Genomic DNA, 22,787 nt, shown 5'->3' with positions numbered 1-22,787 from the left:
GATGGATAAAGCTTGGAAGGCGAAAAACAATGAACTCCCTAGAACTCCCCGCTGACCTGAAACTGATATGTATAGGATAAGTAACAATCACGACACGAGACACTAGTGCAAATCTTACTGCGTCCGTCCTATGATGAATGTTCTGACAGGACCGTATATCCGGGATGACTTGCTTATACGAACCTCTTGAGCACCATGAACAACAGCGCAACCACTATTCCGTAGATACACGTATCGATCCAGGCCAGGTCTGGACTGCGTTGGGCAACCTGTTGAGGTGGATGCGCGGGCATTCTCCTCGTAGGTCTCACCACAGGAGCAGCCGGAGTGGGTCGCGTTGGGATTGTGGGTGCTGCTGCTACCGCAGGTTCTGATGGCGAGGCCGACGATGCGACTTCGGCGGAACTCTCTACTGCCCTTTGCTTGCCCTTGTCCATCTTCTTGTCCTCTTCTCCTTCCTTGCCCAGCTCGTCGCGATAAGCTAACCTCAGCTCTTCCGGGACTTGTTCGTCTTTCCTCTTGCCTTCCTTCTCCTCAACCTCCTTGACGAGCTCCTCCCTCTCTTGCATGATGTCAGCGTTGCTCTTGGCACAGCCAGCGCATTTCCATGCTCCGCTGTCTTTGGCCATGCGCTCACGTGCATCTCTACTGCATTCGATGCCGCCTAGTTGCCCCTTGGCATCCGTGTCCATGAAGCTTCTTATCGCGACGAGGGCGGTGCGCACGCCCCATGCTGGTTGCCATGTCTCTTCATGGTGGCCCGATATGCTTAGGCAGATTTCGCGGTTGACTTCGAAGCGGCCAGTAGGTGTGAGGAAGCGGAATGATGGTGGGCGAAGAGGATACGTGGATGGAAGGACTATGCGACCGTGGTAGATGCCGCCGGCGTAGGGTGATGGCTCGGGTGGGCCGCGGATTGTGAAGTGCCACTCGAAGAGGTTGGTTTCTAGAGGCTCGGCATGGTAGTCTGAGGAGGGTGATACAGAGAGTTCTTGAGCTTCCTTTACTGCGACACATTAGCTCCGTAATACCCGTCACGGCCAATGATACATACATATCCGCTTGATAGTCGGGTTCTTGGTGTTGAACTGCCCGCGGGTGGACATGGTCGCGGCGATTGTAAGCTAGAATCAGGGGGTAAAATAAAGGTTATTGCGATTATTTACAAGTGAATAGACTCCTGGGTATAGGTGTATCAGCTACTTCGCGGCGCACGCGTTTGAAATGCAATCACCCGGAATGCAACGTAGACAACCATGGACCGACGCGGCTGCGTCTTGGGTAAGCACCGCCAACTGCTTGTAATCGATAAGTCGGGCCGCCCCCACTTATAATTAGCTTCCTGGACTCATGGCGCATCAGCTCAACTCTGATGTGTATGCGCTCATGATAATCTGATTACACTAATCTCAGCAAAACTTTTGGCCGGTTGACAATTCAGGGACGTCGGTCCACTGTGCTTCCCCGCCATACTATTTGTGCACTGTACATCGTCACTTTCTGATCGTTGTACTGTTGAAACCAAGCTACCTACCCGAACACCGTGCCAAATCTGATTATCGCACATTCCGCTACGCCATCGGCAGAGCGCAACACCGACGACATGTCTATCTACCATCCATACGACGTGCTGATTACAAAGTTCTTTCCAGACGAAGACCAAGGTCAGCTTGGCAGATGAAACTACCTGTATGCATAACGAGTGAAGATTTTGAAAATGTAGACCCGTTCCTGTGCGATATTAGGGTACTAGCATCTGCAATACCAAAGCCTCATCTTCGAAACCAACGTTCACTCGTAACTCGAATCGTGGCAAAACCTGAATGAGGTCGAGCTAGCCAAAGCTACTCTCCTTCCACTGACGTTGTATCATACTTGTGATATCATCCACAGTTGCTTATGTCCAGTAATTGTTACTATTATGTGCACGTTGTCTAAGCCTTACGGAGAACAACTTCATCGTACTAAGCTGTTAATGTACGCAACTCCCTCAGCTCGATCGTCATCCTCTTCAATGTAACTTTTATCTTTCCGGAATACGAAGTTTGTTGCATTGCTGGCATAGCTTGGCCATTCAGGAATCTGGCTTTCTACATGAAGAGGTTAAAATATTTACTCCAAGGATAACAGGTAGGCAAACTCACCACCATGGCCATTAGGATTAAGATCATACGCAAAGGATGTCCACATCCGCATCACCAGTTTCGACAACGCGATATTCTCCGAGCTGTTACCCAAAGGAGTAATCTGCTGCTCCGTGTTTCCAAACACAAAAGGTATCTGGCATTAATATTAGCTCTTCAAATCTATCAGTGATCAACGAGAACTTTGCGACTAACCTCGGAGAAGTGGTTGACGCCAATTGTGTCTGGGGTGTTGTTAAACTTCGGCGCATCCCATCGATACGAGTATACACCATCCACGAACGAACTCATGCTTTGCGCAAGCGCTCTCCGCGGAGCATACATTGTCAGATCAGTTGCAATACTCTGGTAGCGCTTGTATTGCAGGCCATACTGCGGCCATGTACGGTTACCCCATCCGTACGGCTCGCCGAGTGCAGGGTCGTTGGGGTATAGCTCAAGTAATCGATCTGCGGTAGTTTCATTGATGTTCCAGCGCTTGGAGTGCACCATTTGGTTGATGGCGTCGGAGTCGTTGTTCACCCCATTTACACCAAAGCCTTCGTCGGTATTGGTGCCGAGGATGAGGGGAATCTTTGCAAACTTGCCTTCTCGCAAGGATTCTGAGCCGTATCGGGGTATCAAGCTGCCATCTATCACGTGGAACCATTCGAGACCTTGGTAGCCGTATGGCGCGATAGTCTCGTAAGGCACGTCGCGAAGACACTGGAGCGTATCTTTGGCGCCAGCGCAGCCGACTGATGCAGTGAGGTTGTCGTACATGTGCTGGTACCAGTCTGTGCCATTGAGCGGCGCACCAACAGCGCCGCCACTTTCCAGAATCGCCGCGCGGAAAAGACCTTCATTTTCGCCGTTGTATGCGGCTATGTGGTCACCGACAGAGTACGCGCCCGCTGACTCGCCCCAGATCTAAATGTGAGTGTACGAAATCAGTACATGTCTCATATGCAGTTCGTACAGTAACACTTACCGTGACTTTTGTGGGATCGCCCCCGAAAGACGATATATGCTTGTTGACCCATTGCATGGCGAGTCGTTGATCGCGAAGTCCTAGATTCTGTGCACCAGCATCCTCGACCTGGGAGCTGTATAGGAAACCAAACGCTGCCATGCGGTAGTTAATCGAGATGCCGATGACGGGTTTTTTATTCAGTACTGATTGCTGTACGATATAGCTCATGTTGTATCTGCTGTCGATCAGCATTTCATGTCACTGTAGGGTATTTTTGAAGAAAAGTTACCGTGGATCGCTAGTAGCACCTTGCTGCCACCCACCTCCGTAGATCCATAGTAAGACGGGGAGATCTGTTTCATTTGTCCTTGGTTTAACGATGTTCAAGTGCAGGCAATCTTCTCCCATCTTCGTCAAATTGGCGGCAACCAAGGTGTTCGTGTCGGACCCATAACCCTTACAATCAAGCCCATACTGCGTGACATTGTGATATGTCGCAGGCGCATCAGAAATGAGCTCGGCGGGAGCAAAGCGTACTGGCTTTGGAGCAAACTTGACGCCCAAAAATAGATCCTGATCAAACTGTAGATGTGGAGGTGCGAAGTTAGTGTACGTCTCACATGCATTTCTCATAGTCAAAACTTACCTCCGGAAGGTAGCGTCCTTGGTAGATACCAGCTTGCGATTGGACGACTGGAGATGAAGCGAGGATGCCTGTAGCAAAGCATGCAGCGGCCAAGCAAGATCTTCGAAGCTTCATGACGGAAGGATCTTGGGGATTGGGCCATGCTTGCGAAGCATGTGCATTCACTCATATACATCATCTGCCATCTCAAGCCTTCCTATGAGGCTCCACGGAAGCGTCGTTCCTGAACATCCACCAATGGGAAACATGGCTACATCGCCTTCCACATAGCCGGCATTTGTTTACCGACCAGCGCGACCCCAAGCATGCGTGTGCTCTTGGCGTCGCTGAACTGATGCTTGGTCGCCTGGGCATAGAGCAAACCCATGGGCTATGTGTCAGCATGCCAAACCTCGATATGATAGTCCTGCGGCGCGATCACGGTGAATTGAATAGCTTGTTCGCAGAGTCAAGCTGATGGTGATGTGCCATATTAGCCGGTGAGTTGATGAAACTCGGTTGATGCAAATTAATCCGGGGTAGACATTCGCTCCACATTACCCCGCAAGCCTCGCAGCGTGCCGTTGCATAACGTATTATGCACACGTCATTTTTCCGCGACTTCGGAATATACTATGTGCGCTTCTTTTTGCTAGGAAATCCATTGCAAAGCCCAGGAGACTATCAAGAAGGATTAAGCACTTGATTATGGTCCATCACAGAGTTATACTCATTCCGACTTAGGTTCTCTTTCGGTGATAAGGACCCATTGGGAATCCTGTAAGAAGATACCACTGTAGTTCACAGATCTCCATGGCTTCTCAGGGCTTGCAAGAGACCATTCGAAATGCCGTAGGAACTATACACAAGTCAGTATGGGGCGATTCGGCTCAGAAAGGTCATATGGCGAACCTCAAAGATAACCTTCCTCATCTCCAGCCATGCTATGGGCTTTCCGAGACACTGATACTTGCCATAACCAAAAATCATGTCTGTAGTGCGATTCATAGCATTCAAGTGTTCATGGTAGATTTCGTCATGTTCATCAAGCAGCCAGCGTTCTGGTCTGAAGCAGTCTGCATCTTCACCAAACATTTCCTTGTTTCGGTTTAAACCCAGTACGTTGTACCCGATATTCGTGCCCCCAGGAAAGAAATGCTCTTTGCCGTTGATGGTTACTGTGTCGCCTCCACTAGGAACCTTCTTTGGAACGACATCAGTGATGGGTGGATGGATGCGGAGCCCTTCTCGTACTACGGCTTGTAGATATGGCAAGCTCTTCATCGTCTCGTCAGATACGATATCAGACGTAGCAGCGTGGCCTGACGCAACAGCAGCGTCAATTTCCGACTGGAGCTTCCTGTATACCCTATGATGTGTCATTAGGTAGAGCATTGTCGCGCGTATAGCAGTAGCAGTCGTGTCAGACCCTGCTAGGATCTGAAGCAGCGACTCAGTAACAAGATCGTCCCGTGTCAACCCGTGGCGTATAAATGAAGCAAGCATATCCGAGCGACTGTTTGTTGGCTTCTCAAGACGTGAGTCGATGAGCTCCTGAGCTACAGCCATCATCCTCCCAAAACCACTCTTGTCCTTGTCCGAAGGCCCGAGAATGCGCGCGATAGGTGGCCATTGGAAATAAGGCGTCAGTCCAAGGCCGGCGATGAATGTCATAATGGTCAACCCAACTCTGCCAGAGCTGATATAATTGTCGAGATCAGCATCGGCTTCAAGATCTCCAAACGCTTTACCGAAGCCGATCTTGCTGATGACCTTAAGTTTGGTGTACGAAGTTAGTGCATGTCTCATATGCAGTTCGTGCATAGAACTTTACTGACATCGAGAGTAAAGTACTGAATTTTGCTTGCAAGATCCATGGGCTTGCATCGCGTGGCGGTGGAAAGATACTTCGACCTGATTAATTTTAGAAGTTGTTGTACATGCTCGTCGATATCTGGTTCTAGAGACAAGTTCTCTTTGCCTGAGTATCCGGAAGCCATCTGCTGGCGCCGCTTCGTGTGCTTCGCCTCATCTAATTGGCTGAAAACATGGTCTTTGCCAACCTCCATACGGGTCGCAGCATTGAACCATGTTGATCGAGTGTATGGTGAGCGCACCGCATTCATATGCGCCAGTAGATCCGGCGACGACGTGATCAGCTCGTTAGGGCCGACGCGGGCAATCGCGCCTGTTTGGCGCTGTCAGCAGGGGCGGGCCGAGCACTGCGCCTCTCCCGCACACCAGTTCCCAGTCATCTACTCACCATAACGTTCGCCGACCTCCTGATACCAAAGGTGCGAACGCCGAAACAGTATCGCAAACGTATGCAATACTTCGGACCATCCTGTGCTGGGCGGCCCGGGAAAAGCTCGAAGCCGCTTGTATCGCACGAATGCCGTCGCTGCGTAGGCCGCCAAAATGACCGATACCAACAACCATCTCGCCGCGTAAAGCTGCGCAAACAGAGACATGATGAATCTACGATATTAATTCAGAGGATTATGAGATGAAGGTGAAGGGAGGTAGATAACAATGTTCCTACGAGCGGGGTTGCTCGCTTCTTCATGCATATCAATACGGAAGCATGTTGCGATGCAGCACAAGCGAATCCACGACTGCAGGTACCCTTGCGGAGTATTACTACCAAGACAGCTGTCAGAACCACTGAACATCTCAAGACCGATCACGAGCGGTCTCTACGATCTGCAGGTGCGCATACGCACTGTCGGACGCCAATAGGATAATTGCCGGCTGTTAGTTGCGCTGTGACACGATGGCACAGCCGTATGATAAGAGGAGACACTCGCTGGTCGGCCGACACTGTATCAAGCTGAATCTACAACGATGATTGCAAGCGTTCTGTCCGTTGGATTAACCATTACTTGCGCTTATGCGCTCCCACAGGCTACCTTCAAGCGACATATCTCAGAGCTTCGTCCCAGCTACGACTACATTATCGCTGGTGGTGGTACAGCAGGCCTAACAGTAGCTGATCGACTTACCGCTGCCTTTCCAGAAAGTAAAACTCCTCAGTTCAGCAAAGGGAGTTCCTGACTGATACTCTTCGCAGAAACAGTCCTCGTTGTTGAGTATGGCGAGGTCGAACAGGCTCCTGGCGTCTTTGACCCGCCTACCACGGTATGGGGTGGGGCGAGTGCAAAAGTAGGAGCATTCACTTTCAACTCGCTTCCTAACCCAGACATGAATGACAAAGAGGCTTTGGTGCTTGTTGGGAAGACTGTCGGTGGAAGTAGTGCTATCAATGGCATGTACTTCGATCGTGGATCTAGACATGACTACGATGCCTGGGCCCAGATCGGATATCCTGAGTTCAACTACAGTGCGATTGGGTGGGACTGGGATAGCTTGTTTCCCTACTTCAAGAGAGTAAGTGCAGATACCGCTTATATCTGACAATGAACTAACTGCAGTGAAGAGCGTGACTTTCACCGAGCCGATGCCGGATTTGGTGGAAAAGTATGGGTATACCTGGGATATGTCTGTGTATGGAGGTACGACACCCATTCATTCTAGTTTTCCGCCCTTCTTATGGGGTGACCTTCACGTCGCAAGGGAGGCTTGGAAAGACATGGGCATCCGAGCGTTGGACGAATGTGCAGGGGGCTACAAGGTAAGTTGTGACTATACAAATTGTATATGAGACATACGCTGACTTCGTATCTTCACGTCCGTAGGAAGGGTTGTGTTGGGTACCCATATCTCAGCATCCGATCACTGCGAGGCGCTCTCATGCGGGATTAGGTCACTATGCTGAGGTCAAGAGCAATAGGTTGAACTATGACTTGCTAGTGAAACACCAGGTTATCAGAGTTGTCTATACCGACGGCGCTTCGCATGGACCACCACGGGTTGAGATACGGTCTTTGTCAGAAGACGTGACGTTTAATGTGACTGCCAAAGCCGAAGTTATCATATCGGCCGGGGCATTGCACACGCCTACTATCCTACAACGGAGCGGTATCGGATCTGCACCCTCACTCTACGCTACGAACATCACTACGGTGTTGGATCTTCCTGGTGTGGGCTCAAACTTGCAAGACCATTCGTCACCTGGTATAGAATGGAATTGTGGGTACCTCTGTTCCTCATCGATCAAGACTGATCGGCCACTGACTTCATTGCAGACTCAAAGCCTGGTAACTTCTCCAATATGCCTTCGGATATGCTCAATCCCGCGTTTGCCACTCAAGCAGCAGCAGAGTTCAACATGACGCCAGCACGGGGCCCGTACACGTTGGCTATGAGTAACACTGCTCTCTATATATCACTTCCTAAAGTGACCGAGGACTATATGGCGATAATCAAGGAGATGCGCAAGGTAGCTGATGATGGCTCAGCGGCGTCTCATCTGCCAGGCAAATCCCACTCAACACTCATTGCCGGTTACGAACGCCAACTTCACGTCCTCGCGGACCTTCTTGCGAACTCCGAGGCACCCAGTGTAGAAGTACCGTTTGCAACTGGGACGACTATGCGCCCAATTCTTCTCCATCCGTTGAGTCGCGGCACTGTTCGTCTCAATTCGACTGACCACTTGGCTCAGCCTATACTCGACTACCGGGCTGGTTCTAGCCCAATTGACTTCTCCATTCACATTGCCCATATTAAATGGCTTCGTAAAGTACTGGATACGCCCACCATGCGTAGATATGGCGCGGTAGCAGTCGATCCAGATCTGTCTATCCAATCGGACGAAGACCTCAAAGCATACGTCAAGGAATCAATGGTATTGTCGCACATGCATCCATGCTGTACGGCGGCGATGTTGCCGAAAAGTCTAGGAGGCGTTGTAGGGCCGGATCTGAAGGTTCACGGTGCAGCTGGTCTGCGCGTCGTCGACATTAGTATCTTGCCCTTTCTACCAAGTGCGCATACAAGTTCTACAGCCTATGCCATTGCAGAGAAGGTTAGTGAAGTAGCAGTCTTTGAAGAATGATCGCTGACGCCAAGCAGGCAGCCGACATTATCATACGTAGTCTGTAGAGACATCATCACTAGTAGTTCAGGGAGACTAGAGCATATTTGGACCGTATCTCTATAGTATAATACAACTGTTGTATGCTCTAGGGTATTTAAGATGACGTCAAGACACGGCGCTCGATCTTTACATCTGCAGACAGCTTTTGTAGTTCCTCACTTAGCTCATCCGCTGCGGCATTTAGCTTCGCGTCATCGATAGCTTCTAATGCATCCAGAATGAAGAGCACATTCGATGTCCCATCGCTCAATGCAGTCCTCGAGCATTGCCTCCAATTCCAGCGCCTGCAAGTCACGCCGCCGTCGTCGCACCATACCGCTTCCCCCGGGCTTGGATGCTCAATCACGATTTCGCCGCCAGACTTCGTATCAAACTTCTCATCGCCCTTAGCACGTATCAAGAAGGGGCTTCCTTGGTACTTGTCAAGATCCTCGCCTCCAAGAGGGCACTGGTGCTTGATGGAGATGGCGTTATAAATATCTGTCAAACGATTGACACGCGGTAGGCCAGCATCAACGCGACGCAATAACGCTTCGAGACTGTTCATTGTCTTCTTGGGCTTTGCGCCAAAGGCTTTGTAGGCTTCTTTCCATTGTGCGACATGAGGAACGTCGTTGACTGGGGTTTTCGCAAGAGCTGCTTTGGCTGAGGCTTCAGCGGAAGATAGGAAGGCTTCACTAGTTGCGTCGGAAGGGCCTGGAGGAATGTTGGTCACTACCATGAGCATGGCACGGTAGTCCGGCCGGAGTTGAAAAATCTCTTGGTCGATACGCGCGTTGGCAAGATAGCTTGAGGGATCCTTGATGTTCGCCATGTTGGATGATGGGGTTGTGGATGAGACGCGGATATCAGCTATGTGATGTGCAAAAGGCAATGACGGAGATGTAAAGACTGGTATGATGACGTGCAATGTTCGTAGAGATGTGTATGTGAACATTTTCTCCCAAGGCTTCAATATTTATCTGGTTTACATACTGCTTCAGTAAACGCTCTAAAATTTCCATGTTAGGAAGTAAACTTCTACATTCGACCACAGGGCGCAGATGTGAAAGTCTCTGTTGACAAGTTGACATGGCCGAGTCTAGCCTCTTTCTACAGGCGTCTAGCGCGTTCTCGGACCAGTCCTAGCGGAGACGGAGCCCACCATCGTACTTCGTACATCGTCGCGTGCATTTCATAGTCTCTCAAAAATCGGCATCTCCGCCACCCAGCATGTCGTTCCTGGTCAATCCTTTTTCTCGATCATCCCAGGCTGGTAACGCGTGGTTCTGCGCCGGCGCAGTGACGTCGTACCCGAATCTTGACGACTCCATGCGCGTCGGCGAGCAGCGCCCTTGCGGCGAAAAAAAGTACGTGCCTGGATGCCGCGTATTCTACGTGCCCCGCGACGACAGTTCCAAAGCAACCGAGGTAGCGATCGATGATTGGAAAGACCCTGAAGTCGGTGGTGATGCGAAAGACCAAGTAATGGTGTTCAAATACAAAGGAAATCTTGTAGCAATTAACCACGTACGTCGACATCCGGCGACATACATCTCGCGCCTATTTTGACCACAACATCCACAGGAATGCCCACACTCTTCATATCCACTCTCCAATGGTACGCCCTTTGATATTGAAGACTTTGGGGTAGTGCTTAGTTCAGGAATCCAATGTCCTAAGCACGACTGGTCTTTCGACCTACATACCGGTCGGTCGGACCGCGGAAGCTACAGGCTCCAGGTTTGGGAAGTTCAGCAAAGAACAGGCAGCGAGGGTCAAGAGGTGTGGGTCAGAAGAAAGCAAAGAATCGGATGATATAACGTCATGCGGCCCCATACTCAACATCTCGAACGATCAATCGACTTTATCAACGGGACGATTTCATATTCACACGGTATCGCATGCGCTATGCTCTACAACTTGATCCCCGTTACCTCGAAAGTCTGCACCATGTTCTTCTCAAACTTCGACCAGAACTTTGTTCCGCTGATCGTAGTGTCGAGATGCTGCACATACCGATCGCCGCTGCCGATCTGGGTGCTCCACCTCGACACGGTTGCGCCTGATGAAGGACGTCCCGAGAAGCCCGACAATTCGAAGTTCAGGTACTGCGCTGCATCCCAGTTGACGGCAACGATAACCAATAATGACTTGCTCGCGTCATAGGCAGCAACGACATTGTCTCGGCCACCATCAAGGATCCGCATTCCCGGGCGCATGTGTCGTGCAAACTGCGCAAGCACGTAGTACTTCTGTGTCGATGAACCGAGTGTTTTGGCATCGTTGTCCGCATCGATGAGTCCCCAACCTCCTTGATCGAGGACTTGCCAGTACTCCCATGCCGTAGGCTTCAGCGTGCGGAGATCCTGCAAGAGGTATTTTGCCATGTTTTCGCCAGAAGCCACGCCGTCACCGTATTCGCTGTTCCAGAGAGGCTTGCCAGCCTGCGAGGCCAGTGTGTGGACACCAGCGCGATCACCGCTTCCATATTGGTAGCCGTGCACGTTGATGCGGGCGATCTTGCTGAGTGCGCTGCTGCCAATGGTCTTCAATGTGGTAGCAGCTTGGTCGTAGTACGACTCATCCGAGGCCGCAATCTTCGTTGATAGGCCACGGCTCGCGAGATGTGTATCGAGGTACCCGACAATCTTGGCTTGGGTGGAAACATCGATGTGGCATCCTTCTTGCGTACCGTCTGCCTTCCACCAGTTGGCGCTTGGCTCGTTGAACGGATCCACGGTCTCAAACTCAACTCCCCAGTTGTCCTTGAAATGCTTCGCGACCGTCGCCATGTATAATGCATGCTGCTCCAGGTTCCAAGACTGGATGTTTTCGCTCCCGTCCGCTGCACCTGAAGGGTTGTGGTTCTTTGCCATCCTGAAAGAAGTTAGTATATGTATCATGTATAGCTTACATATTAGGGATACATACCACCACATCGGCGCGTTGCTGAACAGTTCTGTTCTATCTGCTCCACGTGCGATTGCTTTCTGAAGCATTGCTCGCTGGTTGACATCAACGGACCTGCGGTACAGATGGTGGTTAGTAAGAAGACTCGGAGCACACGAAGAAGGCGGGTGCCATACCAGTCCCAGCTTGAGGAGGTCGAATCATTACTCTTCCAGTCTACCCAGTAGCCTTCCATCTGCCTCGATCTCTTCACGTTTGGTGATACCACCATCTTCTCTCCATCGATGGTATTCCAGCTACACGCACCGGCGTTGTAGCGTACTATGTTAAAGCCAAGTCCTGGCAGAGTCTGGCCGTTGAACTTTGTTTGCTTCAGCGTGAAGAATACATCCGCGAGGTCATCTCTGTTGCCAAACTGCTGCGCCCACCATGCCAGCGACGTTCCCCAACCTTCCCACGTACCCCAATTGCTCTTGGGGTCGATTGTAGTCGTTATGTCAGCATTGACAGAGTAGCTGCTGGCCAGCACTAAGGCCGTCTTTAGGAAGGTTGACGTGTGCATCGTAGAGCGGTATCTAATAGAACAGCTATTGATGACTACATCCTTTCATCGTCGCTCTCTTCTTAAATACAGTAGACGATCTCAATATCAGTGCCTCGTTCAAGTAACGCGTCCGCACACACCGTTTTGTCACTAAGAACATACTTGGCTCTTGGATCATGCGGGAAGCGGGGTAGTGTATACACGATCTTATAGTACTACCTCGGCGCCTGATGACTGTTTCGAGATGAGATATAGCGAAGACCCCTGCATGACGAACCAGTTGCTACGCCGGCAACATCAAAAATACAAGGGATATTAAAGTCCTCCACGAATAAGAGGATTAGAAAATCAAGTTGTAGTTGGCGCGTGATGGACATCCAAGGAACCGGATTACTTCCGGAGTTACTCCGCGAACGAACTTTGGGTTTGCAGTGGGGCGGAAGATTTCGGCATACAAGTTCTTCCGCATTTAGACACTTTCAACCCTTGGTATGACGGCACTGCGATACATGCCGAAGCCAATCGAGTATTATACGACGTGTTTAACGATATTGAGTGTTCCGCCCGCCATTAAGGTTCGGTTGTGGAGGCGGACGCTAAAGGGCTCGTCTCCACTCTTGCCACTGATCACGAGTTGTGGGGTGGAGAAAATATCGGATGACGGGCTAAGTGGCATCCGCGGTGCAGTTCATATAAGCTAATGAACATAGTCACGGTAATGTGGCTCAAGAAGGCAGGTCATGTATGCCTTAGGTATAGTCATCACGACGCAAAGAAGAAGCCAAGAACTCATCGGCATTAATTGTATGTGTCCATGATCGCACATGTACTAGGATATATCTACAAGAGTTTTGCAGCTCCCAACATTGCGTTACCACCTTCAGTGGTGTTACCCGCAACTGTACCATTAGCATCAGCTTGGTTAAGCCAAGCAGCCTGTAGGCCCCAAACACCAACACTGGCCGTTACCGTCTCGTTCAAGCCCGATACCCTCAGCATCATCATATCAAGTGGCTGTGTAGGGAAGAAGACCGAAGTCGCACTGAGTTCGCCACCGTTCAAGAAGATCTCGATGATGCTCCTGTCAACGATACCTGAGATCCTCCACGACCCATCATCCTCGTTGTAAAGACCCGTAGCAGTGAACTTGTCAGTAAAGTAAGGGCTCTGGAAACCGTCGGTCTTTCCGCGGTCTAGCCATACATCACCAGATGAGATGAAGGTTCCGCCTGAGATTGACTCGCCAGATACTGAAGACTGGAAAGTAAAGCTGATGGATCCGGCGAGGGAAGGGCCGCCGGTGAGCCCAGTGACATTGGCCTCAAAGTACAGGGCGCCTGACTCCACGGTGGAGTAGTCTACAAAGACAGTACCGTTTCCAAGAGAGTCATTCGAAGCAAGCTCCGAGTCGACGATAGACATGATGTTAGACGGGTACGAGATCAGCGACAGACCCTGACGAGGTAGATCTTTTAGGTAGTGGCCTCTAGGTACCGTCATGACGCTGCGGAAACCATCGCCTACTTCCTCGCCGGCAGTCGGAACGACATTGGTGTACTGCCAGTTACTCGCCCAGTTAAGCGTAACCTGGTCGTCATCGGCAGGAATACCGTAGAAGAACTGGCCCGCATAGTTGTCCTTGGCGAAGTCTGTAAGTCTAGTCCTGGAGTCGTCGGCTTCGAAATGCGTGCCGTTAAAAGTGCCAACGAAATACTCAGTGATGGACCCACCGAGGGGGGCTCCAGGGTTGATGGAGATGAGCATGACGTATTTGGATTCATCGCTGTCAGTGGAATTCTCCACGCGCATCTCAACCATATTTGGGCACTCGTACTGCAGACCAGTGATACCATAGTGGGAGAAGTTGCTTGTGGGTGTCCAGTCGATGAGGTTGGGGCTCGTAAAAATGCCAATCTCGAAGTCGATAGGATACGCCACGACCATGACCCAGCTCTCGGTTGGTTCGTACCAGATAACCTTTGGATCACGGAATTGCGTGGGGTTGGTACCGCCGGGTACGATAACAGGGTTGTTCTCGTACTTGGTGAAGGAGTAGCCGTTATCGTGGGAGTAAGCAATGTGCTGAGTCTGGTTCTCGGGGACGTTGATGGTGTAGATGGCCACTACGCCGTTGGTTTGGTTTGGGAAGAACCCACTGGTGTTGTTGGAATCGATTACCGCTGATCCTGAAAAAACGCCCTCCGTAGGACCTCCGGGGAAGATGGCGATGGGCTGGTTGGTCCATGTGTATAGGTCCTCGCTAGTAGCATGGCCCCAGTGCTGGTTGCCAGCGACGTTTGCTGTAGGGTTGTATTGATAGTACAGATGGTATACACCATCTTCATCAACGTACATGCCATTTGGATCATCTGCGAGGGAAGTAGATGGTTAGCGGGGGTACGTATCAAATCTATTATATTAATGAAGACTTACTCATGAACCCTACAGGTGGGCTGAAGTGGACTTGAGGTCGAAGCGGCTCATCGTAGTCGCCTGGCAATGATATCCCAGTCGGCACGTCCGATTGCGAGTATGTTGATGTGCTCGTAGCCGATACAGTCTCTGTCACAACGCTCGTCACGCCAAACGATGCCGTTGACGTGTTGGATGAATCCTGTGCATGTCCAAACGTGAGCAGACCGCCAATGGCGGCAAAGACGGAAAGATGGGAAGGCATGATAAGAGGTAACTCGGTCCGATGAGGATCATCTATGGATATCTCGCCAGCTTTATGCTCCTCCAAGAATCGAATGCGCCTAGGACTAGAGTGTAAAATTGTACATCGTCCGTGACGACACAGGCAGGCGTGAGCGCGCCCCGCATCTTTCCCCCGTTGTCCCTCCGCTTACTCCGCAGTACTGGAAATTTCTTATGCCCGTAGCCGGTGGGTGCATGATGAGGTTAAACCAGGATCGAGGAAACGAGGCATACCAGTGCTTCCGAGTACGTATCTTCCCCACAGAAAGCTGTAAAACCATACCACCTTCAGCTAGACTATCAGTTAGAGTGAACGTGCGTTCTCGCTTGCCCAGGTTGACCTGTAGACGCTGGGTTAGGATGAACGAGACCGATGTGCAATGATGTCGTTAGGGGTGCTAGCGCAAATCATAATCTTCCCGAGAAACATTCCATGCTCCGATCCTGTCGTGTATGTGAGCAGTAAGCAAGGAGCGCCAGAACGCTAAGGTATAACTGTACGGAAAAGGGTATTGGAGAGTCAAGTTCTTGTTAAAACCCTTGTGTTATTGAATTACTCATGCATGCCTTGGGTTCAAGGTGCGAGCGCGAAGTCCCAAACCTGTACCTTCCTCGTCCCGAAAGGACCACCTTGCCTGATAAACAAGCTCAAGACATTGAACTTATCCAGCCTCTCTTCGTCGACTAACGGCTCACCCGCAGAGTTTGGAATGTCAGCCAACTTCTTCCAGTCATTGTAGGCTCCTCCTGCCGTCGCACCCCAGATCTGGACGGTCATCTTGGGTTGGTCCGGTAAGATGGCAATGACGTTGTCACCAGAGGCAGCGATCTTTCCTCTGTAGGCGAGGTAGGGTGGCGCTGAGAGACCAGGTGTCTTGATGGCAGTCTTGGAAAACTTGCCTTCTGGGTTTCGAAGGTAGTGGTAGAACTGCGCTGTACCCGTCGAATTGTCACGCATCAGGGCGTGGAAACGACCCTTTTGGTCGGCGCATTGAGCTTCTGCAGATGTAGAGGTACAAAGTCAGTATATCTGATATACATCTCGTACGGTCACATCTTACCCTGGTTGATGATCTCGCTGTTTTGCGGGATAGAATACACTTTAATACCAGGTGTTGACGGAGTGATGGGCTTTGCAACGGTTTGGCCATTAGTCTGCTTCCAAGTCTTGCCATCGTCTTCCGACAAGGCGAAGTAGAAATCGTGGTTAGTGCTCGGCGTCGGTGTTTCGCGAACGGTCCATGAGACGAAAAGCTTCCCACCTTGGTTGCTGATACCGTTGATGTACGCATTGTTGTCTTGACCTTGCAGGTATTTTCCAACGGCGCTCCACTGTCCGGTAGTAGCAGAGTATCGATGTATGTACGAGTCACCAGCGCCAGACTGTCCGATACGAAACTCCATGAGTAGGTCACCATTATCGAGACGTTCGAAACGAGGGTATGTGAGCGGCGTCCATGGTCCGGTTGAACCAGGCAGACTGTGCTGGACAGCTCCAAATGCACTGGCGGTCCACTCAGAGGGAATTGTCTTGGCGATGCCTGTGTTACTCGCACGATAATTGAGTGGTACATCGTGATGGTCGAAACTCAAATGGATCTTGCCGTCGCCACTGATTCCCATGCTGATAGTGTTGTGTTCATCCAGAGTGGTTTGTACGTAATCGGTGAATGCAAAGTACTGCCACTCGCCCAGCGCAGGGGAGATCTTCCGACGTCCGACGTTTACATAGTGCTTGCCGTAGCCAGAAGCAGTTTTGTAAAATGCTACGTATTGGTAGTCGCCGAATGTGGTCAAGGCGTGTTGTTGGAAAGCAAGCCCATTAAGACGCACTGAGCCCTCCACATCATTCGTGATGTTCCAGTTCTTGGTTGAAGTAATGGAGAGCGCTGAAGCAACCGAAGATAGCGCGGCGAAGCACGCAAACAACGAGGAGAAGACTTTCATAATTCCGGTTTGAAGGCAATCCGCATTCCTGGATGGACAACGTGTGCTTCAATATATATGCCGGCTTCTATACGGGACGGATATGCGACATGATTTCGGATGAAATATCTCCTAGTGTTCGTTTGTGAGCCGCGTGACTAGTCCCTTTTTCCAAAGCTTGTTGCTAACTTGCATCTTCTAGGATGGACCATCTATGGAAGGGAATGTATCCGGTATGGGTCAACAAATGACCTGCATCGGATAATCGGGGTATTGCTGTGACGGAGGCGGGGAAGCTGGGGTAGTGCCACGATGGTTCTCTATGCCGGGGCATGATTGAAGCGATGTGCTCATCACGAACCCGGAAGAATACAAGCTCTCCAAATATACTGTACCGCCAGCCTAAATTCCGTGGAAGCCTCGGTAGCCATTGTAGCCTAAGGGCGCGTTGCATAGGTGTGCCACTCGTGATTGCCACCGTCGGTGTACAAGTTCGAAAGGAAATTCGATCATGCCCAAAAAGCCTTGAATATTGTGTAGCCACGATTACATGGACGATTGACAGTTTCCTTTGATTGAAGCCTGCGGGCGCCACTGACGTGCGGCATGATGCGCAACGACTTCTTGCGTCGGAACCGTTCCGAGCCTGGATTCCGCATCTCTTCGCGTCGCCTCGCACCCTCCTTCCGATATCGCCCTCGTCACCAGCTCAATGCCTACAATAACCATTGTGGTGAACTTCAAGAGCCGCAGAAATGCCGCTCACATGCGATAGCAATGCACTACACGCGTATCTCCGTGGGAAACGACACCAGAAGCGGCAGGAGCAACTGCAAGCCAAGGGCCTTCTACTTGGCAAAATACTCCAACAGGCAAAAGCGCGTCTTGACTGACGTAGCGCTATCATCCTAAGATGGGGGTAGAGAAAAAGAATAAGACATGCTAGACGCACGAACTGGTGCTCTACACCTAATCAACAGTTTCAGGTGATACCGGATGAAGATGCGTACATCTTCAATTGCGCTCTTCGCAGCGTCCGCGCTTGCGCAGACTCAATATGGCGAGAACCATGTCAACGTGAACTTTGACTCGCAGCTTGTGGAACAGACGGCTTTCCCAGCGCCGAATGTGACTCTCTTGAGCCCTGCGTTCTTGCCGAACGCCTCGTTTGATCCGGGCTGGACAGAGGGAACAGAAGGCGCGACGTCACAATACAAGCTAGGTATGTCGACGACGAAGATGCAGATCAGTCACGAACATGGAAACCTAACAATAGGCAGAGGAATTCATAAGCGGTCTTGCGGCAAAGAACCCTTCATGGATGACCTACGATGTAGCCGACTTCCTGAGCGAAGAAGGCAAGACATTTCCATACGCGTACCTTTCGACGTCAGGATCAAACACAACTACTGGTTATGCGACCTCTGACAAACTGAGGGTATGGATTCAAGGCTCAGTTCATGGAAATGAACCTGCCGGAGACGAAGGTAGGCTGCGACTATACGAAATGCATGTGAGACATACACTGACTTCGTACCTCCACCTCTACAGCCACTCTCGCTCTTCTTGGCGCCATGGATAACGACCCAGAATGGGCTGCCAGCTTTCTGGAAAAGATGGACATCATCGTACTGCCACGTTACAACCCTGACGGAAATGCCTACTTCCAGCGTACTTTGGCTACCAACTTTGACCCAAACCGCGACCACACGAAACTTGTGCGCCAGCAAACTCGCGAGATCAAAAAGTGGTTTAGCAGCTTTTCTCCACACATCGCAATTGACATGCATGAGGTAAGTTCGGGCTGTACGAGATGCATGTGAACCATACGCTGACTTTGTATCCTTACCTCTGTAGTACGGTGCTGCAACACGCTACTCTGGCAACTACAGTAATGCGGCAGATGGCATGTACAGCGCAGCCAAGAATCTCAACATTCACCCATCCATTCGCACGCTCTCCGAGACCGTCTTCGCTCCCGCCATCAACGCATCTCTCCTTTCCAAAGGCCTACGTGGAGAACCCTACGTCACGGCTGCGCGAACAAATCCACCTCGTCTCGAAGAAGCCGGCACTGATGCGAAGATTGGGCGAAACGCCATGGGACTGACACAATGCGTGACTTTCCTCTTTGAGACCCGCGGTATTGGCATTGCGAGCCAAGAGTTCAAGCGCCGCACGCTCGCAGGACTACAGATGATTCTTGGTGTACTAGAGACTGCTCGCGACGAGGCCGGCGTTAAGGAAACCATCGAAAGTGCCATTGCGGAGGTTATTGAGAGCGAGGAGGAGATTGTGATTACTGATTACACTACCTTTTCGAACCGCACATACACCATGGTCGACCGTCGGACGGGTGAGGTAGTCCAACTACCCATTGAGTTCGCTAGCACTACGCCTGCAACTGCCAATATGACTCGCACCCGGCCTGAAGGATACATTATCCCTCGCGCTTGGGCTGATCTCGCCGAGCGCCTTAGGGTCTCTGGGCTAGAAGTTGAGACCATACCTGAGGTTTTCCACGGAGAGGTTGAGGCATACAACATCACTTCTTCTAGCCTCGCTTCGTCGTACTACGAAGGCGCTATCCTGAACACCGTGACTACAGAGACACTTGTCCAGGATGTTACGCTGCCCGCCGGGAGTTTCTTCGTAAGCAGTGCCCAGAAAAACGCAGGGCTAGCTTTTGTCGCGCTAGAGCCTGAAAACATCGACTCTTACGTATCTTTCGGTATTGTACCTATGGAGGTTGGGGATGCGTATCCAGTGTTCAGGAAGGTATGAAGACCAGTACTTTTGTCGCCACGCGCCACCATCAGCGGGCAAGCATATTTGAATCAATAAACTATAGCGTGACTGCGACGAACTTGTTCACTGGCATTGAGTTGCGATCGACTGTGAATTGGGAAAGCGTGATGTCGATTCAACAGTCATATGCATTGTCCGAAGCCGCGATCATATTGAGCGTATAAGCATCTCTGGCAAACACAGCTCGCCTGGATCGGTTACATGTGGTCGACTGATCAACGTGATGAAAAATTGGATATTTGCACCGAGGCCAACGTAGCTATAACTATGCAATCAGGTAAGGAGGCTTTCGCAAGGAAAACCAGAGATAGCGATTCGTTACTGTGGAGATACAGTTATTTTGGAACATCAAGAGATGTGACGCCTGAACCATTTGCTTATCGTAATACAAGGCCGTGGGTCGTAAAATATGAACAGATAGGAAACGCCTGTTGAAAGGCCTATGCGTCTAACGATGCAACGCAGTATGCCCGCTCACCTAGTATCCAGTGAGAGTGATGAACTCCTCACCCAAACGCCAATCCCATGTAACGCCAATGTGCAAAGTCGTGCAACGATAGCACATGATGCGGGGAGTGAAAGTGACTGTCACTCCGACTCTCTTCCGATATCTTCTTGCCGAACATCATTTCTACCGCCTGTTGATAAGGTTCAAGAATTCCTGGCGGGTTTTGTCTCGTGAGCGCATGCATCCGAGCATGCAGCTTGTAGTTGTTGTAGCACCCGTCTTCTGAACACCGCGCATAACCATACAGAGATGGCTCGATTCGACTACAACGGCGACACCCTGTGGTTGAAGCATTTCAGAGAGGGCAAGCGCAACCTGCTTGGTAAGGCGCTCTTGTACTTGGAGACGGCGAGCGAACATTTCGGCGATGCGAGCGAGCTTGGAAAGGCCGATGACGCGACGGTTCGGGATGTAGCCGATATGCATCTGTAAGAGAGATTAGTTAGAATTCTCTAGTACTGTATGAGACAGAAGGCTGTCAGAACTAACCTTGCCCATAAAAGGGACTAGATGATGCTCGCAAAGAGAGAAGATCTCAATGTCCCTCACGATGACAAGCTCGTCATGGTCCTCGTGGAAGACAGCACCGTTGACGATGTCGCGCAGGTTCTCTTCGTAACCTTTGGTGAAGAAGAGCAGCGCCTTTGCATAGCGCTCTGGTGTGTCGAGCAGCCCCTCCCGATCGGGATCTTCGCCCAGACACTCGAGCATAGTCCGGACAGCGCCAGACAGCTTCTTGAGGTTTGCCGCCTTCTCCTCCTCGGTCGCCTCCTTCCTCTCCCGCGTGCCCTTGCTGGGCCAGCTAAGCCCGTCGAAGTCGATGGTGGGGTGCTGCGTGTATGGGCTATGGGCCCGACTTGTCGCGAGTGGTGTCTGCACAACGGCACCCTCGAAAGGGTCTTCGGCGTCTACTTGGCCATTCGCCATGACATGTCGGCTATCAGTGTGCATGTTCGCGACTGAAGACTTCGCAGGGAAGTAGCTAGTCGGCCCGTCAAAGTTTACTGGCTGGCGGCCTCGGTTAGAAGTCTCTATAGCATTGAAGAGATGTTCTCGCTCCTTCTTGTCGCGCGCCTCGGTGGTGAGTCTGAGGGGTGATCCGCCGTTCGTCATATGCGAGGGAACCGCCGACTTGGGCTTGGGGATGTCGCCGTCCATGATGGCGGGGAACTTGTCTGGACTTTTGACTTTTTAGTGGAGAAAAGGTATGTACCAAGTAGAAAAGATGCGCAGACTATAGGTCGAAAGAGGGCACAAGTGCCAGGCAAATATGTTTGGTCAGGCGCATGGTTTCCGCAGAAGAATAGTACAGCGGCCCGGTCTGTATGACTACAATGGAATAACTTTGTCCTAACCGTCGGAATGGGGATTAGCGTTCCGAACTTGCAATGACGCCACACCTTCCACACGCTCTGGCCATGCTTGCACGTGATAAGCGGGCAGGCCAGCAGGGCAGGAGCGCCAGTCAACACAACCACCACCCCTTCCATACCCGACGCTCCATCATCAACACACGCCTTACCAGGTACGCACGGCATCAATAATATCGCCATCGCCCCATTTGATATTTACGACATCTAGCGACGATGCGAATGAGGGGCAGACCGCCGTGAAGAGGCCTTTTTGTCGGCTCATGCCTGATCCCCGCAGCTTCACCTTACCGTACCAGCAAACTGCGCATCTACTACAGTACCGCCCATCTATATTTTCGAACCACTGCGAATTATATGATGCGTCACTACACGATAATGCGATGTGCATCGAGGGAGGACTGGACGTCCACTGGCGACGGTGGAGAAGGGTGAAGGTCACACAGTTACCTCGGCCTCTTGCTTGGACATCTTGATACCACGCCTGCGCAGTCGTGTACTAAATACGCACTGTTGCTCACTCTTGACATATACTGCGTCTAACCCGCGTTGTGGATGGGCACTGTCTCACTTGCTCGCCGTTCTCAACTCACATCCTAGTTCGGGCCAGGGCTACAATCACCACACGTATGCCGCTCACTTGCGTATGCTTCTGGCTTGCGCAGGGACATACACACGTTTATCGCGTCACTTTTCTTTGAGGACTGCTCGGACGACAAGGTGAGCCTGGTCGGCGTATTGAAGCACCTTGCGTTTGGCTGCTCATGTGCACTGCTCCGAGACCCAATGGCTTGAGGCTACAAGGTTACGTCTACGACGCTTCAGCACTCGACCTACACCATCTTTCCTCCTTTGCACAAGACGATGTCTTGCGTTCCTGGGTCATGTGCATGTTTGCCCCGCGTCGCAGCGTGCGAATGCCCACGACGAGCCATGATGACGGCGATTTCAGTTAAATTACAGCAAAACCACAGTGTCCGGATCAGCCAAAATACACCTCTTGGTGTATACCCCTATTGCTGTCCTGAAATATCGCCCTGTTACAGTTGCCATGGTCCGCTGCTGAGAAGTGCTTTGTCTGCTGCTTCCGGGGGTTGGGGTGGTCTTTGGCAAGGTGGCGGTGGTATTGTTTCGCATGCTTTAGGTAGATGTTGTGAAGCCGCATGGCACATCTGGTGGACAGCAACATGATATACAAAATAGAAGATGCGGAATGGATATGCCAAACCAGGGGGCAGGCTGGAAGTCTTGGTGGCATGGAGGGGTTTCCATGCACACTCAATGAGGGCGACCTTGATCACGGGGCTTGGCGCTGTCGATAG

At 51.2% G+C, this 22,787-nt stretch overlaps 10 protein-coding genes across 10 annotated transcripts; 2 read left to right on the top strand and 8 right to left on the bottom strand.

Annotated features, from left to right (window-relative positions):
- Window positions 1-173: 173 nt before the first annotated feature.
- Window positions 174-1,106, bottom strand: ALTATR162_LOCUS5455 (uncharacterized protein; the record flags this gene model as incomplete). The annotated part of the gene is made up of 2 exons (XM_043313074.1): window positions 174-1,006; window positions 1,055-1,106. 2 exons carry the CDS (start codon window positions 1,104-1,106, stop codon window positions 174-176), a joined length of 885 nt encoding a protein of 294 aa, XP_043169009.1.
- Window positions 1,107-2,112: 1,006 nt separating this feature from the next.
- On the bottom strand, window positions 2,113-3,856 carry ALTATR162_LOCUS5454 (uncharacterized protein; the record flags this gene model as incomplete). The annotated part of the gene is made up of 5 exons (XM_043313073.1): window positions 2,113-2,280; window positions 2,340-3,053; window positions 3,115-3,331; window positions 3,386-3,678; window positions 3,743-3,856. The coding sequence occupies 5 exons, from the start codon at window positions 3,854-3,856 to the stop codon at window positions 2,113-2,115; spliced, it is 1,506 nt and encodes a 501-aa protein (XP_043169008.1).
- Window positions 3,857-4,451: 595 nt separating this feature from the next.
- ALTATR162_LOCUS5453 (uncharacterized protein) lies at window positions 4,452-6,192 on the bottom strand (the record flags this gene model as incomplete). The annotated part of the gene is made up of 4 exons (XM_043313072.1): window positions 4,452-4,580; window positions 4,634-5,494; window positions 5,560-5,909; window positions 5,985-6,192. 4 exons carry the CDS (start codon window positions 6,190-6,192, stop codon window positions 4,452-4,454), a joined length of 1,548 nt encoding a protein of 515 aa, XP_043169007.1.
- Window positions 6,193-6,565: 373 nt separating this feature from the next.
- ALTATR162_LOCUS5452 (uncharacterized protein) lies at window positions 6,566-8,678 on the top strand (the record flags this gene model as incomplete). Its single annotated transcript, XM_043313071.1, has 5 exons — window positions 6,566-6,740; window positions 6,792-7,108; window positions 7,158-7,352; window positions 7,417-7,810; window positions 7,867-8,678. 5 exons carry the CDS (start codon window positions 6,566-6,568, stop codon window positions 8,676-8,678), a joined length of 1,893 nt encoding a protein of 630 aa, XP_043169006.1.
- A 136-nt stretch (window positions 8,679-8,814) lies between these two features.
- Window positions 8,815-9,534, bottom strand: ALTATR162_LOCUS5451 (uncharacterized protein; the record flags this gene model as incomplete). Its single annotated transcript, XM_043313070.1, has 1 exon — window positions 8,815-9,534. The coding sequence occupies one exon, from the start codon at window positions 9,532-9,534 to the stop codon at window positions 8,815-8,817; it is 720 nt and encodes a 239-aa protein (XP_043169005.1).
- A 1,081-nt stretch (window positions 9,535-10,615) lies between these two features.
- ALTATR162_LOCUS5450 (uncharacterized protein) lies at window positions 10,616-12,174 on the bottom strand (the record flags this gene model as incomplete). The annotated part of the gene is made up of 3 exons (XM_043313069.1): window positions 10,616-11,579; window positions 11,634-11,726; window positions 11,789-12,174. The coding sequence occupies 3 exons, from the start codon at window positions 12,172-12,174 to the stop codon at window positions 10,616-10,618; spliced, it is 1,443 nt and encodes a 480-aa protein (XP_043169004.1).
- Window positions 12,175-12,996: 822 nt separating this feature from the next.
- ALTATR162_LOCUS5449 (uncharacterized protein) lies at window positions 12,997-14,833 on the bottom strand (the record flags this gene model as incomplete). The annotated part of the gene is made up of 2 exons (XM_043313068.1): window positions 12,997-14,525; window positions 14,590-14,833. 2 exons carry the CDS (start codon window positions 14,831-14,833, stop codon window positions 12,997-12,999), a joined length of 1,773 nt encoding a protein of 590 aa, XP_043169003.1.
- A 594-nt stretch (window positions 14,834-15,427) lies between these two features.
- On the bottom strand, window positions 15,428-16,800 carry ALTATR162_LOCUS5448 (uncharacterized protein; the record flags this gene model as incomplete). Its single annotated transcript, XM_043313067.1, has 2 exons — window positions 15,428-15,852; window positions 15,915-16,800. The coding sequence occupies 2 exons, from the start codon at window positions 16,798-16,800 to the stop codon at window positions 15,428-15,430; spliced, it is 1,311 nt and encodes a 436-aa protein (XP_043169002.1).
- A 981-nt stretch (window positions 16,801-17,781) lies between these two features.
- On the top strand, window positions 17,782-19,563 carry ALTATR162_LOCUS5447 (uncharacterized protein; the record flags this gene model as incomplete). The annotated part of the gene is made up of 4 exons (XM_043313066.1): window positions 17,782-18,001; window positions 18,060-18,266; window positions 18,331-18,572; window positions 18,637-19,563. The coding sequence occupies 4 exons, from the start codon at window positions 17,782-17,784 to the stop codon at window positions 19,561-19,563; spliced, it is 1,596 nt and encodes a 531-aa protein (XP_043169001.1).
- A 655-nt stretch (window positions 19,564-20,218) lies between these two features.
- Window positions 20,219-21,253, bottom strand: ALTATR162_LOCUS5446 (uncharacterized protein; the record flags this gene model as incomplete). Its single annotated transcript, XM_043313065.1, has 2 exons — window positions 20,219-20,521; window positions 20,585-21,253. The coding sequence occupies 2 exons, from the start codon at window positions 21,251-21,253 to the stop codon at window positions 20,219-20,221; spliced, it is 972 nt and encodes a 323-aa protein (XP_043169000.1).
- Between the last annotated feature and the right edge of the window lie 1,534 nt (window positions 21,254-22,787).

This window comes from Alternaria atra, assembly GCF_907166805.1.
Source record: "Alternaria atra isolate CS162 genome assembly, contig: 25, whole genome shotgun sequence".
In the NCBI taxonomy this organism is placed as follows: domain Eukaryota; kingdom Fungi; phylum Ascomycota; class Dothideomycetes; order Pleosporales; family Pleosporaceae; genus Alternaria; species Alternaria atra.
This window is presented reverse-complemented; position numbering and strand designations above follow the sequence as displayed.